The sequence below is a fragment of the Pagrus pagrus genome (genome assembly GCF_965226575.1).
Source record: "Pagrus pagrus genome assembly, chromosome: 3".
NCBI lineage: Eukaryota > Metazoa > Chordata > Actinopteri > Spariformes > Sparidae > Pagrus > Pagrus pagrus.
Window position 1 is genome coordinate 7,888,347 of NC_140187.1, and position 16,127 is coordinate 7,904,473.

At 38.9% G+C, this 16,127-nt stretch overlaps 2 protein-coding genes across 2 annotated transcripts; both read right to left on the minus strand.

The window, feature by feature from the left end:
- Positions 1 to 371: 371 nt before the first annotated feature.
- On the minus strand, positions 372 to 8,066 carry LOC311254608 (specifically androgen-regulated gene protein). Its single transcript, XM_084348479.1, has 4 exons — positions 7,963 to 8,066; positions 4,112 to 4,268; positions 3,714 to 3,909; positions 372 to 3,603 (listed from the first exon to the last, which is right to left on the minus strand). The coding sequence occupies exons 2-4, from the start codon at positions 4,214 to 4,216 to the stop codon at positions 2,468 to 2,470; spliced, it is 1,437 nt and encodes a 478-aa protein (XP_084204605.1). The 5' UTR covers positions 4,217 to 4,268; positions 7,963 to 8,066; the 3' UTR covers positions 372 to 2,467.
- A 1,743-nt stretch (positions 8,067 to 9,809) lies between these two features.
- On the minus strand, positions 9,810 to 15,335 carry yod1 (YOD1 deubiquitinase). Its single transcript, XM_084347820.1, has 3 exons — positions 15,263 to 15,335; positions 13,515 to 13,727; positions 9,810 to 12,838 (listed from the first exon to the last, which is right to left on the minus strand). Exons 2-3 carry the CDS (start codon positions 13,720 to 13,722, stop codon positions 12,141 to 12,143), a joined length of 906 nt encoding a protein of 301 aa, XP_084203946.1. The 5' UTR covers positions 13,723 to 13,727; positions 15,263 to 15,335; the 3' UTR covers positions 9,810 to 12,140.
- Positions 15,336 to 16,127: the final 792 nt, after the last annotated feature.

A 16,127-nucleotide genomic window follows, 5' to 3' on the forward strand; every position in this document is an offset into this window, starting at 1 on the left:
AAGTTCACGTTGAGGTGGGGCTCAAGATAATCGGATAATGGAAGAACAGCTGAGCGGGCTTTCTCGTTGCTCGAGTGGCGTGTAAGATGAGTAGTATGACTGATAGTCTATTCTGTGAGTGGAGTGTTGGATGGAGCAGGTCTACAGGGAGGAAGCTTTGACTGTACCTCACTTCTTTCAGCTCAGCATGAAAATGTAATCCATGAAGAGCTCAAGTCAAACAGTTTACGTGGAGTTGTAACTGTTTTAGAAACTGTCTTAATTTAAAAATGGCAGCTCTGTTTAATACTTCACTACGGAAAAATAAGCTGATGTAAGTTCTAATAATGTATTTAAAGGTTTGACGAAAAATATAACAAAAAGCAATAATGTCAGATGCGAACGTCTTTATTTTCACAGATACTGGGAAGAGTCATATTATCATTGTTTTTTCATTCTGTACGAACATCTCCAGTTTTTAGACAATGAAGGCAGTCACATAGACATTTGTCAAACATTTTCAAAACCACCTGAACTACATGTACTGTATAAAATAGTAGAAACAAATCGGTGAGCTAACGAAACATCAGATCTCAATAATCATGTGCGTTAACTTTTTATATTGAGATCCTTGTAGTAAGAATTACTTAACAGGTGATCAGGCCCTTTTAAGTCCTCGGACTTATAACATCATAAACACATTGTTAGGTCATAAACAATCATAACCTCTCATAAAAACATAAAAAACAGTCTATAGAATGCTTAAAAACGTTAAAGGTGCAATATGTAAGAATTTTAGTTTATGTTTAAAAATTCTAATTAAGAAACAGAATATGAAGACAGAAGAAACCATGAAGCCCCCCGGTGCTCCTAGCTCCTAGTCCCCACAGAGTCTGCTAATACGACCGCTAGCTGCACAGTTAACTGAGCTGACAAGCGAACAGCAGCTACAGTTAGCAGTAGTAAGCAGCCATGTTTGGAGTTGTTTGGAGTATGAATTCGACAGATGGCCAATTCTTACATACTGCACCTTTAATAAAAAACGTATGAGTTTCTTATCATTGTTTATAATATCATTACACACGCGTTTATTGAGTTTAACGGTGCAATATGTAAGAACTGGCCACCTGTTCACTGCTTACTGTTGCTAACTAAAGCTTCTGTCAGCTAGTTAGCTCAGGTAGCCGTTGAGCTAGCAGTCTGGACTGGGAGTTGGGAGAACAGGAGGGGTGTTGGTGTTTACACCAATAGCACGGGAGCTTTAGACTGGGACCTCTTGAGGCTAGCTGGTTAGCATGCTAACTTCAGTACATATCTTACAAATTTTTGGATAACACCAGAACTGTTATTAACATTGTGTTGATAACTTTGGTTAATTTTGAATGTTTTTAACTGAAATTCTTACTTACTGTACCTTCAACTAACTTAATAATGTCACTGTAAATACCTTTCCTAAGCTCTTTTTTGTTACTGAATTAAGATTGATGCATACTTTATTACACATTTATTAACAGTTAGCTATGTTTTCTTGCAACTGCCGGATCTAAAACAAGAACAATGCCTTAATGAATCCTTAACTAGGCTTATATATGCTATATAAATGTCATCTAACAATAAACGTGTTTATTATGCTATTACTAACACTCAAATAGTCTCATTAATGTTAATAAGCATTTTATAAGGATGTATTATGGCCATATTACCCATTAACTAATGCATATTACAAGAACCAAAATATAAAGTGTTACCTAATGTACTGCTGGTAGCTACTAAAGATTAGAAAACACTGAAAAATCACCCCAAAACACTTTCAGAATTTTGTTTTACAATAATTAATTATGAGCTGCATAAACTGATTGCTCCAAGGACTGTACTCAACAATCCACTTACAGGCACATCTGTGAATTATGAAATGATCAGCAACGTCAAAACTCTGCTGATTTGGGTCGATGTTTCCTTTAAGTAGTACAGTGGAGCAGCGTGTTCTGTACAGTATAATGAGGAAGGAACAAGATAAGTAGAAAACCAGAATACGGCTTGTTTTGTGCACACTGAGGCTTCTTACTTATTATATTGATGTTTTAAGTGCTTCTTTATTTCATATGAAACTCTTGGGCTGATCTCGTGTACTATCAAGTCATATCTGACTGTAATTTATTCGAGCAAACAGAGACTGATTAGATTTCATATAATTACCATACAATAGAGCCTCAGGGGTTTGTAAGGTGCATTTTCAGATACTCGTGAAACCAACAGAAGAACAATAGTTGAAGAAAAACTGCCCTCATGTAAGTAAGTAACTGCGACCTACATTAAAAGTGCAGGAATAGCCCTTCTTCTGTTTTCTTCTTCCTCCTCTGCTTGTGTTTGCCAAAGTGCCGAGTGCCAAGTCCCCGCTTAAAGCTCTAACTCTCTTTAAGCTGTTGGTACACTTGAACTCTTTCCGAGCTCTGCATTCACGCAGCCAGACTTCTGCTGTTCATCTGTTTCAGTCTTTGAGCAGTCCAAGCTTTCTGAGCGCTTCCTTTCGATCAGCTCCCATCCCGGGCACCACCATCACAGTGTATCCAACTGAGTTTGAGGATTTGTTGGGTGCAGGTTGAGCTGCAGTGGTGGTTTTCACTGGCTTGGAGGTTGTGATGTGTCGCTGATCAGGACAGTTTCCACCGTTTATGTGGCTGTCCAGGGTAGCAGAGCGCTCCAGACCAGCTGGCTTCAACCCGTTGGATTGAGCGGGATGTGATACAGACACGGGGTGTTGGTCAGGTCTGGAGTAGTGATGGAAACTGGCACTGCTCTGCAGAGGCTTGTTCTTGGGCTCTGAGGGCACTTGAGAATAGCAAAATGATGGGCTTCTTGATGGATTAACATTCGATGGACCTCTTTTATATCTGTTTGGTGTTGGATCCAAAGAGGAGTGAGATTTAGGGGGAGCCAGTGGGGCTACTGTATCATTTTCTGGCCCTTGGTCTGTCAGAAGGCCCAGCTTCTGCAAAGCTTCCAGTCTAACAACCTTGGGATCTTTCGCATGATTGACACTGTATGAAGAATCTGAGGTTATGGGTGCTTTGTTTTGTGTTTTCACAGATATGTTGGCAGGAATCCTTTTGGGTTTGGGGGCCACAGATGGAGGAGCCTCTGAGTTGTATCTGTCAGATCTTGGCGGTTTGCCAAAGTTTGGGCCTTTCACTGCAACAGGAAGGTCCTTGTCTGAGTCTATAGTATGATCAATTTTGGGACATAGAGGCGTTTTCTTTGAAGAGGCACTCCTCCGCAGGTGAACAAGTGCGTCATAGGATAGAGGTCCTCTGGGTACAGGACCTTCAGGTGACCTATTTGAGTAATCCCTGGGTTTGATGGGAGGAGGTATCACAACATTAACCTCTAAAGGTACTTGGGGAGGAGCCGGTTTCTGGTCATGTTTGTGCCCTGGTGCTTGGTTCAAAGGAGTGAAGTGAGGCTGAGAGCTGAGGTTTTTGTCTGAAGGGAACCCTGGCTTAGCACTCGGTACAGAACAAGGAGAACCGTTTGCCACAACAAAAGGTGTAGGAACCAGGTAGCTCTGCATAAGTTTGGTGTCAACATTTTCCATCATGGGTTCCTTGGAGGCATGTTTCTTTGGACCTGAAAGACAAACAAGCACATGTTCGTGACCAGAGATACAAAACAACTTTCTTTAAAGTCTTTCATTGACTACTCACTAATTAGGCATCTGTGCACAGAGATTAACTCACTGTTGAGCTTGCTTTTGCTCAGGGAGGCTGACAGGTCAGCCAGTTTGTTAGCAAGGTTGCCAGGGCAGGGCAGTTGGTCAGGTTCGTCATTGGACAGCCCACTGTCCTCCTCAGTGTCCAAAGACTCAATAGTCTCCTCCAGAAACATGAGACAGGCTTTCTCTTCAGCAGACAGGTGCTCCAGACTGTCATCACTCTGTAATACATAAAAGTAGGGCTTTCATTTTGACAAAACTTTCACAGTAAGATATTAAGTGACATAAACTCTTAGACATCATTAGAACAATTAGCTTCACTTTTTACACCCATCCTTCAGCTCCTATGTTTCAACCAGCAGTTACCTAGATGGTTTTGTCTTGATGTTTAAAGAAAAATTACTAAGATTTTTAGGAACTTACATAGCCAGAATTGGCACTGACAACGCTGTCACAGCTGCCAGCGCTCTCCATGCCGGTCATCGCCTCCAATCCAATGCCACCTGGCCAGGTATCACTTTTGGGCATATTGGCGTGCTCCTTTATCCGAGGTTAGTGTTAAAGATTGTTGTGTTTCACTCTGTGGAAAGAAGAATACATGTTGCGTTTGAATAACAGTTTAAATTGTTCATTAACAAGCTTGGCAGAGCAAAGTTATTCTTAAAAATAAAAGACAGCATTCATGGATTAGTTTGGTTGTTTCGAATATTCTAACCACATTATTAAAGCCATTTGTTTGCTTTTTTCCTTGTACAGTACAGAATCTAAAGGACTGCATTGGGAATTGTCTTTAAAATACTTTCCTATAGACTCAATCCCTGTGATGTTGCAGTAACAACAGCAGTCACTTCTAGGTAGAAAACTGGAGGTTGATTTGCCTTGTGGAGATCAGCCAACTTGTTTATTTCTTTTAGACTTCTATTACAAAAATAAACAGATGTCCAACTAAAAAAAAGGCAACGTGTGAATACTCACCAATTACAATTTTGTCTACAGGGCTCAACATGCACTTATTGATCAACAAAACAATTTGAATAAAGATGACATTCAGCATTTTTCTGACTGGACTGTGTGTAAAAGCATCAACCAAAATGAGAACTTTAAGAACTTTAACCACATCTGATTAATTGACAATAGCTATAAAGATATTTAGACTTTCGCTTGATCTTTAATTATATAATTAATTGATAAATGGAAGTACAATGTGCACAGACTGTAACAATATCTGGCTTCCAGTCAAGTTGTTTCCAGTGGAGGATGGAAAATATTGTGTGTGTGAACTGTAATCAGCACCACTTGGAACTGGACAGCTCTGGATCAGGCTGACCTGTGTTTACGATTAGCTCAGGGTTAAATGTAAAACAGTCAAACATGTAGGGCTAAACATAACCCTGAGTTATGTCAACCCAGGATTAAAATTAGACATGGGTTACTTTAACGTCATTAGCCTTTACTGTAAATAGGGCCTACACGGTGGTTGGATATTTTGATAGTTATATCATGTTGCACAATAATCCGTCTTTCGTAACACATTTATAATACCGCCGCATGACTTGGACAAGAGTACAGAACAGTAGACTTAATCATGCCATTAAAGAACCATAAATGGGTCCAATGGTTGGCACAGGATCATTATAGATACTCAAGAAACTCAAAACTATTCCAAGGGAATTCAAAACTGTTATGATAAAATAAAAAAAAATAAAAAATGATTATCATCCCCAGGTTGTCAAATAACGACTATCTCGGTCAGAGCCGACAACTCAATAGTCAGTATTTCACGACCTGTTGATAAGACTCAACAATGGTCTATCTTTCTCCAGATTTGCTTGCTGCACCTTGAAGTTACAAGTAAAAAATGTCTTTGCTCAAAGACAGTTTTAGAAAATTATTATTGATGCTTTGAATTGTTTGTGGTCAAACCCCTACACCAAACTTTTTATTGTTCTTCTAGGTCTGATTTTCTGATACTGTAGCTTTTGAGGGGAACTGTGTTTTGCTACAGTTGATTTTCAAACTCATGAGATTTTTTAAAACAATTTGGGCAGAACAATAAGGGCTGCAAACCCCCAGACCTAAAAGCAAATTATGCTCAAAACTGCACCGCTGTAACGTACCTTTTGAGAAAGAGAAAACAGTAAAGGTGGCTAAATGTTTACCATGATGGATTTAATAAACTCTAAACACTTTGCTTGTGCATTTTCATTATTACTGACAAAGCTTTTTACTAGTGGCTGCCTTGAAATCCATCTAAAAATCCATCCATCTAACCCCTAACCCTAACCCTACAGTATGCTTGGCAAATGGTTCATGATAATTTAAAGTACACATACTCTCTAGTTAATTGGCTAAAACGACCTCAATGATCCTTAGAAGCTGCATGTGTTTAGATGGACATGCATGATTTGTCAGGATATTTTCTAGATTTCTAAATTGCTCCCTGTAACACACAGACCTTTCTGAATATCATCTCATCAACATACAACCCTGTGGTGTGTTTTACACGAACAATGGCTTTCCGGTGAGAGGCAATGACAGGGTATCATAGCTTGGAGTGTGTTTCTGACAGATATCGAACTAGTCCTCTTACTGCATGTGACTCAGATTACAGCACACATGCCACTCCTAATCTTCCTCAACCGGATCAGTTTCAGAGGGAGTGCAGGGCAGCAGCAATGATCTCCTGGAAGCTATATGATATCCAGTTTGACCACGTTGTCTTACTGTAACAGTCTAGACTATTCATTTGGAGTGTATTAGTTTTAGCTGGTGAAAATTAAAGAAAATGTAAATGTCATCGGCATGATTAGGGATTGGTCTCTGGAGGATGCTAAAATATTGGCACTATTCTGGCATTGTGACATTAGATAAAATCATCTTCCTAGAAATTGTAGTTGTTGTCTAACATCAATTTAATACATTTTAGAGAGTAAATACTTTTAACTTTCCTACAGAAATTGTAGAAACAGGGTTAGAGGTTTAGTATAAAGGCACCTCTGTCTGATCCTAGTGAAAAGAAATTTACTTTTTGGATAAGTTTCACCACCCGAGAGGGAAGGACTGCTTGATAGGCCAAGAGAGGCACAAAAGCAGTCCTGTTCACTGTTCATGCTTTGCCATGTCATCTCATCCCTGTAAAATTTTAGAGCCCCCTATCACCGTGCCATTATGTAAATACCCCCATCTGTCCCGATGTATGCAGGTCAGGATATGAATCTGCGAAACAGCGGAAAGTCTGAGATAAAGTTTATTGTGTTTTAACCCGACACAATCTGGGTTGATCGCATGCAAATAAGAAGAGGAGCTGCTGTTGCCTGGAGGCGACTGAAAAAGAAAACACTTTGCAGAACATTTATCACAATGTTTTGAGTATTATACTGTTTTTTGTGCTGTCAGGTGTGTAGTGTGACTCAGGATTTTTCCTTTGTCATAACAAAACATCAGACTAATTACGCTGTGGTAAGTCATTAACCCTCACAGACCATTTCCAGTGAAAGCACATCTTAGGCACCAGTGAAAATAATCATTAACGTTATCACCATATAGATACACCTATCGACACAGGGGCAACAGACACAAAGACAGTATAATGCAGAGGTCGGGGCAATAAAACTAACTGCCATTTCACATTTCCCTGGAACAACAACCTCTGGTTCAGTAACACCAGTTTTGTTTTGATTGTGGCTATAAAAGAGCACCCAGCCAAGGTTTTATTATACTTAGCCTACTGATTTTGTTTGAAGAGGATTATGCAACTGGGTTTAATTATCACTGTTCATTTGTTTTCCCATGTTCTTTCTTAATTCCCAGTACCTGGCCTTCAACCCTCTCTACCTCCAGGTACATATAATAAAGATTACCTGCCCCAAATACAGTCTATACAAAATATATAGCCTATTAGGTATGCTTTAGACTTTTGCTACAGCTAAAGCCAGCCTGCAAAATATACACAAGCTAGCTAAAAAAAATCTGCAAACACATTTAAATTTAAAACGTTTATGAAATTACATCAGCCAGGCTATATTACACTTTACATAAACAGAGAAGAAGTAGATGTCATCGTTTGGCAAAATAAGCTTTCATCAGTAAATAAAAATAGTTAACCGCCAAAACTTACGTTGATACCACCGACTCAATGTAAGCTAACGTTATGGATTCACAGTAAAAACACGACTTAAACTAAACTTTCTGACATAAATGGCTGTTTAAACTCACTTTGAATCGACTCATCTGAGCATAAAGTGAAAGTTTTTAGTTAAAAATTGACCACATACCCGTTTGAATCTTCGCACATTGATCAGTTATCCATCATCTGCCTCCTCTTCATGTGAAGACGCGGTCAGTGAGTGAGTGAGTGAGCGAGCGGCTCTGTGATACCTGCATGAAGGACTTTGTGCTCTAAGCCTTCAGCCAATCAGAGGGCAGCACTCTCCTTAAGACGCACGAGCCCCGTTGTCATGGTACCTACAACTGCAGTAATCTGCTGATCAGTATCCGAGTATCAGACTCCCTCTGCTCACAGGGACATGTAACTAATACCTACTGTAAGAGGAGGTGTAATCAGAGTACACGTTACTCTCGAGGAGATAATTACTTCCACCCGAATGTGTCAGACTAGAGTAAAAAATAAAGATATTGTGTGGAAAATATTACTTTAGTAAAAGTGAAAGTCACTCATATGAATAGTACTCGAGTATATTTAATGACAGATACTTTTACTATCAAAAGTAATTTTCTGGTAATAAATGTACTTAAAGGTGCAATATGTAAGAATTCCCACCTGTCAAATTCACTCTAGCTCATTAGCTTAGTTAGCCATGCAGCTAGCGGTCCAGACCAAGGACAGCGCCTTGGAGGCAGAGCCCCATTCGTTCCTATGAAAGCTGCTTGGTGGCATTTTGAACCCAAAAAATCTAGACCTTCCAGATATGAAAATACTGGGATCGTCCGTGATGTGGGGCCATATACAGCGTGCATACTAGAGACTTTTCCGACTACCGAGCTGGCTAACTTCAGGTTAAGCGCCTGGCTAACTTGGGATCAAGTAATTGAATCTTGTGGCTCCTCTAGACTTTCCAGATTTTATTGGACCGAATGGCTCCAGTAATGACAGTCATTTCGCTGGGGTTGTGACGCTAAAAACAAAAAGGTAGATGGGCCGGTGCTCGCTGGTAAGCATGTTAGTTTCAGTCGATATCTCTGCAACACAATCTGTTATTTCTTCATATTACGTTGATAATTTTATAAAACTTTTGAGAATTTCCATCTTACTTACTGCACCTTTAAGTTGTTTAAAGCTGCTGGACTGTGGATTTCTTACAAATCTGAGTGACGTCACTTAAAAAAAACCGAGGAAACCGATTACTTCAAACTTTCTTTTCTTAAACATTTTAGTTTGCACAACTTTAATTTTATAGTCTACTTTCCTTTTTTTTTCATGTGTGATTTTTTTTTTCTCTCTGAATTTTTTTTCCACCTGTTTTCACGGATGCACTTAGAAAAATGATCCTAGCATACATTTTTTTTACCCCACCAGTTGTCAAGTCATGAAGACTGGAGAGAAAACGAATTGATTATCAGAACTGTCTAATGATAAACTCAACAGGATGTACCTTTTAATGGAGACCTTGACAAGTCAGTAAACAGATAAAATGAAGACCATAAAACGGACCTGTCCATCTGTGAGCTGGGGACACTATTAGCTGACATAGGAAAAAAACACTTGTGTAACCAATTACATCCAAGAGGGCCTTGAAACTAGTACACCTAAATGTAATACAGCTGTTATTAAAGTTATTAATTACCCCTCTGTAAGTCTCATCTTATCTTGTAGTAGCAGTGGTAGCTGCTTCAGTTGGTCAACCAGCTCGTGAACAAATGTTAGATCCTATTAAGAGCGGTTAGATGTTCCTTAAAATAACATGTAGGTAGTGTAATCCCACTACGATGGCACAGGATCAGTGTTGTTTAGCCAACAAGGGTTTATTTCCAGTGGCCATGGATTGTCAATAGGAGTTAGAAATAGATATAAATATAATGCATTAGTAAAAAGTAGTTTGAGCAGAACTACAGACATAAACAAATTAAACAATTGACACAAAACGACTCGTACACAACACAGTTGGCTATAACTTTTAATTGTGACACCACATTGAAAAAAATCAAGTAAATCCAGTTATTCTGTAGTGCTTTGTGTGCAACATTCATGGTTATTGTCCTTGAAGAGTCATGAGAACTTGGTAAATACAAAATACAACAAAGCCATTTCATAGTTTCACTTTTATGCAAGCTTATTAATCCATAATCACTGTTAAAATAAACTACCTAAAGTAACAGAGAAGGAAAAAAATACAGTAACTCACATTCACACAGACATAATTTGACAATTTTTGCTTTGCCTTTCATTTGTTCCCAACACTATCTCTGAGTCTGAACCAATCACAATGTGAAATCACTCTCAATCCTTTTCTTTTTGGCAACAACTCAGTACCAATATTGCCCTCACATATACTGGTTCTGAACAACACCAGGACACAATAATCCAGGCTGCAAGGAAAAAAAGCAATCCACTAAACATCTTTATGGCCTCCTCCAAATGTACGTTTCTGAGCTGTGTTTGTAAGTGTGTGCTTTATCCTTGTACGCAGTGAGTATCAAAGGAAGCAGCAAAGCGATAATGCCTGACTTAAGATGAAAATGTGAGAACATGCTCCAATTGTGCGAAAACATGTAACATTGTGCGTTAAATATTAAACCAAAGTGGACAAAGTTTACTCGTGGTTTTCAAAAGTTACTTTACAACCGCAAATGTGAGAAGGAAAAGTGAAATTGCAAATATAAATGGTTAATACGGATTACAGCTGCACGATTAATTGGTTGAAAGAAAATTAATCGGCATCTATTTCGATGATTGATTTCATTTTTCAAGCAAAAAAGTTTAAATATTCGCTGTTTTAAGCTTCTTAAATGTTCGGATTAATGCTTTCCTTTGTCATTTATGAAAACAAATGCAGAATCTTTGGGTTTTGGACTGTTGAAGCAAATTGAAGACGACTGGGAAATTGCGAATAGCATTTTTCCACCATGTTGTGACATTTTAGACTTAACGATTAATCATAACAAAAAAATAAATCTGCACATAAATCGATGTTGAAAATAACTGGTAATTGCAGCCCTATACCGATAAGCAAAGCACATAGTGTAAGGACTGTACCTGAACAGTAAATGCATTAAGTGAACAGGATTGATCTCTGACATACAGCGTGTCTTCCACTTCAGATTTCTAGTCATCACGCCACCTTCTCACCATGATTTGTGTTCTGTTATCCGACGCCTCATCAAGCTTAAAATGAAAATCAAAAATATGCAGCAATATAAAACAAAAACACTGTATTTTTAAAAAAGATTAGTTCCTACAGCATGAGGACATTTGAAAATCACACACTAGAATTAAAAATTACACTCCTGAAAAACTGTCGTACACATGAAGAAAAACAAAGAGCTACAGATTTTGTAAAATGTCGTTTTCAGCACCATTTTTTAATCTACTTTAAAATAACCTCACTGGTAAACCATGTTGCAACATCAAAAAAGGAAATATGAAGGATTAAGTCTCATAAGTAATTAGGCTGATTTGTTTTTTTAATCACAATCAGCATTTCAAAATGCATAACCTCAATCTCAAACCCCAATCTCAACGGCCACTACCCAGTAAATTCAAAGATGTCACAGATAGCATGTTTGTAAAAAGATAAATCCAGCTTAGCGTTGACACAGAACGACTGCGCTGAACAATTCGGACATCTGAAGTTGACCAAATTATCAGTTCTTAGTATTTAGCTTCTGACACCTGTCAACAAGGGAAATAAAAAAAACATGCTACATAACCAACATGATGAATAACAGTCAAACTTTGTGTGCTGCGCTTAAGACAACAGTGAATCAGATCACATCATATGTAGTGCAAGAAATTCTTAGTGGTTGTTTTAAATTTCTTTCCAGAGACAGATGGCGGATTTAAAAAAAAAAAAAATCAGTCACAGGAAAGTGTTGGCAATTTGGTGCATTTGTTGCACTATTTGTTTTGTTATCAGTACAATCCAGCCATCGAGTACTCTAAACAGATTAAAACAAATGCTAAGAATAACTTGCTTATTTTACTTGACCCAGTTCACCAGATTTGAAACCATCCCAAACAGACTAAACGATGGTTTAATGACATCGGAGCACTGCAGTAGTGTTTCTGACTTTGAGAACTCACAGCAGTTAAAGAGTAATACTGAACCGGTTAGAGGCTGAACACAGCGTCTGCAGATTCTCCATAGATGTCGCTGGACAATGTGAGGTAGAGGATCACACAAGCAGATTGACAGATAGACCAACAGTTGCCAGACATGGGGCACGGGGTTGGTGGTGGTTTTATTTGTGAGAGGGAGGAAAGACAAAACGACGCTCACACTTCGCCGAAGTTGGTGTGGCCCGTCTCCTTGGCATGCTCACGAGCTTCCTTTTGTCCCACCAGGCCCGTCTGGCACACCATGCAGCGCAACGCAAAGCGGTTAACGTCTGTGAACTGCCGCTTGCGGCGGGCTTCATCTGCCAGCTCGAGGGCCTGGGCCAGGATTACGTCATCTGTTGTGGAGAAGATAGTCAGGGGCGGGGTGTCAGAGCCAGGTGTTTCTTTCTGCAGAGGGTCGTAGTGGATGCCGTCGTAGATGAGCAGCACGCGTTTGTGGTAGCCGGCGTCCTCCCCAAAGCGATCCACTCGGACAGTCTGAGTGTCCACCACACAGATCTCACACTGGTAAAACTTGGACAGGATAGACACCTCGATGGCGCCTCCCCAGGTGTCGTCACGTCTTATCCAAGTGCAGTACTCCTCGTTGGTCTTTCCCAGCACCGCTTCCGAGTACGCTGCAGGGTCACTTGACACAATCTGGGCGATGAGGCCTCGCATCTCCGGGGCACAAGCAGGGTCGTACACACCACCTTCCACCACATAATACACACTGGTGAAGAGGCAGGAGTTATCAGCTGGGACCACTCGACGCGCCAGCATGGGTGAGGCTTCCAGGCGTGGTACTTTAGTCACAGTGGGATGATCCTGAGGCTTTGGCTTGTTTTTCTCTTCCTCAACAATGAGTGTGTCTCCTGCAGAGGATGACAACACACCACGGATCAGCCTGGTCAGACTTTGGTAACAAGAATTTTTAAAGTAAAAAGAGTTGTTTTTTTTCTCATCTTTAATTGAGATGCAACAATTCCAATTTTTCTTGGCCGAGAACTACAACTGACAACACACACAAACATTTCTGTAACATTTTTTAAATGAAAAATCAAATTGTTTGTTCGTAATAAAACACTGACTTTTAAAAATCACAAATTCTCCAAAAGTGCACCAGGTTACAGGACCTTCTGTCACTCTCACTAAAAGATATCTCAAGATAAAGTGCTCTGTTACTTGACAGAGAACTGAAAGTGAATTGCAGTAGGTCCCACTTTATCTTATCTTATTAATATGTTGTAAGCCATTTTATTGAGTGGCCTGTTCATGAACTGGTCAAACTTTAACAAGTTGGCCACTCTAGGTCACAAAACGGAGCCTCCGTGTTGTCATTTCATAGGTCATTCATAATCCTCGGCTACAATGTTTTACTTTGTCAAAAGAAAGAAGTTGCAACAGATGTAGATAACAACAAACATTGCTGACAACTCAAGAAACGTCCCCGTCTCCGCAGACTGAGAAAAGGTGAAATGTAATTACAAACAATAAATGGAGTGATTTCAGTTCATGTTGTCTGCGCATTTTGAATGTTTGACAACATACCTGATTTGATGGGATAGTCTTTAAGGTGAGCGTCTCCGTTTCGAAGATCAAGGCTGGAAGGTGGATAACCAACCATAATTTTCTGCACGTCACAGGGGATACCAGTGAGCTCCTCCACCTTAGTCTTCAGCTCTTGCACACAGGACTGATGAGTCAAGCCCTGCATTATGTGGCTCCCGTTTTTGGTCTTACAGCGAAGCCGCAACATCCTGCCTGCAACAACATGTGAATAACACAGTAAGTATTTGTTGTGAGTTTTTCCAATCCATCGAGGCATCTGTTGTCAGGAGTAGGGATGGGACAAAGATTTCATTGCATATCGCAGTAGAAAACACAATTAGTCGATCACGGAGAATTTTCACAAACGAGATAATCATGATTATCCTCACATGAATGATCTAATTCACTGATGTACAGTCCTATATTGTTTTCCTGATTTATTTCAAATTGCCTAAGCCTGTCACCATGGGTGGAGGCATGGCTTACACACTGTTACACAAGTTAAATAGGATGTGTGTTATCACTGCAGAGTCCAAATTAAAGAACAGGGAGATAAAGTTGCCACCATGTATTTATCCTTTATTTGTACAGAAAGACTCTTATGATTTATGATTACTTATTTAAAGTTCTTGAATGTTTTTGACTAAAAAGATGTGTATCCTATCTGTGACACAATAAAAACACTTAATTCCTAACTAAAAGGTAAGATTAAAGTTTTTCAAATATATTTTAATAATTTCAAGAATGTGGCATAATCTTCAGTAAACGAAGATCTTTCTCTTCTGACTACAATTTCTTCCCCAAAAACTACATAGTGCACCTTTAAATGACATAAAATATCTCATTCATTCAAAAGTTTAACATGTAAAACTAGTGATTATGTGTGAGGTACAAACAGGACCAGATCTCCTGAATCACTGCTATACATGAAGTTAAACAAGTGCCAACTCTGACATTTTGAAAAGTTAGTTCGCCTCTTAACCTTGACTGAAACACTAGCAAATCATTGAATCACTCAAATATCATTTTATCCTTTCAGTTTTATGCGTGTATCCCTAAATACTGCCTGCTCGAGTTGGTTATGAAATCTACTTCATTAACACCTTCATGCCATGGTCATTTAAGTTGGCTAGCTAGGTTAGCTCGCAATTCTGCTAGCTGCTTCATCAGCTATATTAGCTAGCATTTGGCTAAATGTGTTTGTTAGCCAATGCAACACAGAAAGAACCAGGATTATGCTGGTTGTTATGGACCCGGCATAACAATGAAAGTGCTGATGATCAGCAGGACGACTGTGAAGCACATGACAGCGACACTGCTTTGTTTTAATTTCTTTGTTCTGTCAGTTAACGTTGACGATAGTGACAGATAGTGGGGCTGAGCTAACGAGAAACTCTCTGCCAAGCAAGAAAAAAGCAGCATTTCGTGGAGCCACTTGTCGTATCTCTCGACAGATAGTCAAGTGACATTTATCCTGAAAGTGTGTACATTAAACACAGCTACTTGCCCGAACAAACAAACAAACAAACAAACGTTCATGTTAGCTACGTTAGCTGTATCGTGTAACGTTATCAACTGCTAACTTTAGCATGCTAACCTGGCCACTGACTTGGCGTTAACTGGACAGTTTTTCAAGGTATTTTCAATTGTAGTTAAACTTTGGTGAATTCTGTTACCTGTCAGCCAACCTATCTATACACGACAGGGTTTATTTACTGACATGACAAGGACTTATTTTGTTTTCTTACCTGCTGTTGACTGCAGCCCTGCCTCAAACAATAAACATCCAGTGAGAGACTGATGTGTAGAACGTCACTTTACGTCCATATGACGGCATCACGCTCTATGCCTGACGGCTTGTACCGTAAGTTCTCTAATAGCGAAGGTAAGAAAACCTCAACAACAAATAGATAAATACTGTAGTGTCCCTGAACAGAGCCACAGATGTAGGTTGTCATGTAGGTCGCGTCATATGTTTAGATAAGAACTGTAGTTGGTTAATCATCTCTAATAACGCTATTTATTTAAAAAACAATTTGCATGTGTGAAACCCAGTGATCTTTCCCCCAAACCAGAATAATAAAAATTAAAATAAAAAAAAAAACACTCAGATCCACACTTTGGATTTTTCTTCCCTCATGATTTTTTGTTTCACTCAATTTCAGAAATGAAAAAAAAAAAACAGATGCTTTTTTAAAAAAATTTGTTTCCACGTTTTATCCTGGCAAAATAAAAAATAAAAAAATCTCAGTTTCCTCTCAGGGACCCAGAGAATAAAACCAATTTTTGGCAAAACTATATATATATATATATATATATATATATATATATATATATATATATATATATATAAATCTCACTTGCCTCTCAGGGCTTCCACAGCAGACCAGGAGAATAAAAACAATTTTTCAATTATGAAAAAAAATCTCCTGAAAACAGATTTTTTTTTTTTACAAATGTTTTCACAGATGGAAAATAATTAAGGAATTTAGAAAGTTTATCCTGGTGAAACTTAAAAAAAAAGAAAAATTCTGTTATAAAATTTTTTTTTTTTCTTCAAGTGTTTCCACGGATGGAAAATAATTAAGGAATTTAGAAAGTTTATCCTTGCAG

Coding starts and splice junctions, on each gene's coding strand:
- LOC311254608 (XM_084348479.1), bottom strand. CDS start 4,216: ATGCCCAAAAGTGATACCTGGCCAGGTGGCATTGGATTGGAGGCGATG. Junction 3,910..4,111: donor TCAGTGCCAATTCTGGCTAT/GTAAGTTCCTAA, acceptor TATGTATTACAG/AGTGATGACAGTCTGGAGCA. Junction 3,604..3,713: donor GAGCAAAAGCAAGCTCAACA/GTGAGTTAATCT, acceptor TTTGTCTTTCAG/GTCCAAAGAAACATGCCTCC.
- yod1 (XM_084347820.1), bottom strand. CDS start 13,722: ATGTTGCGGCTTCGCTGTAAGACCAAAAACGGGAGCCACATAATGCAG. Junction 12,839..13,514: donor AGACTATCCCATCAAATCAG/GTATGTTGTCAA, acceptor CATCCTCTGCAG/GAGACACACTCATTGTTGAG.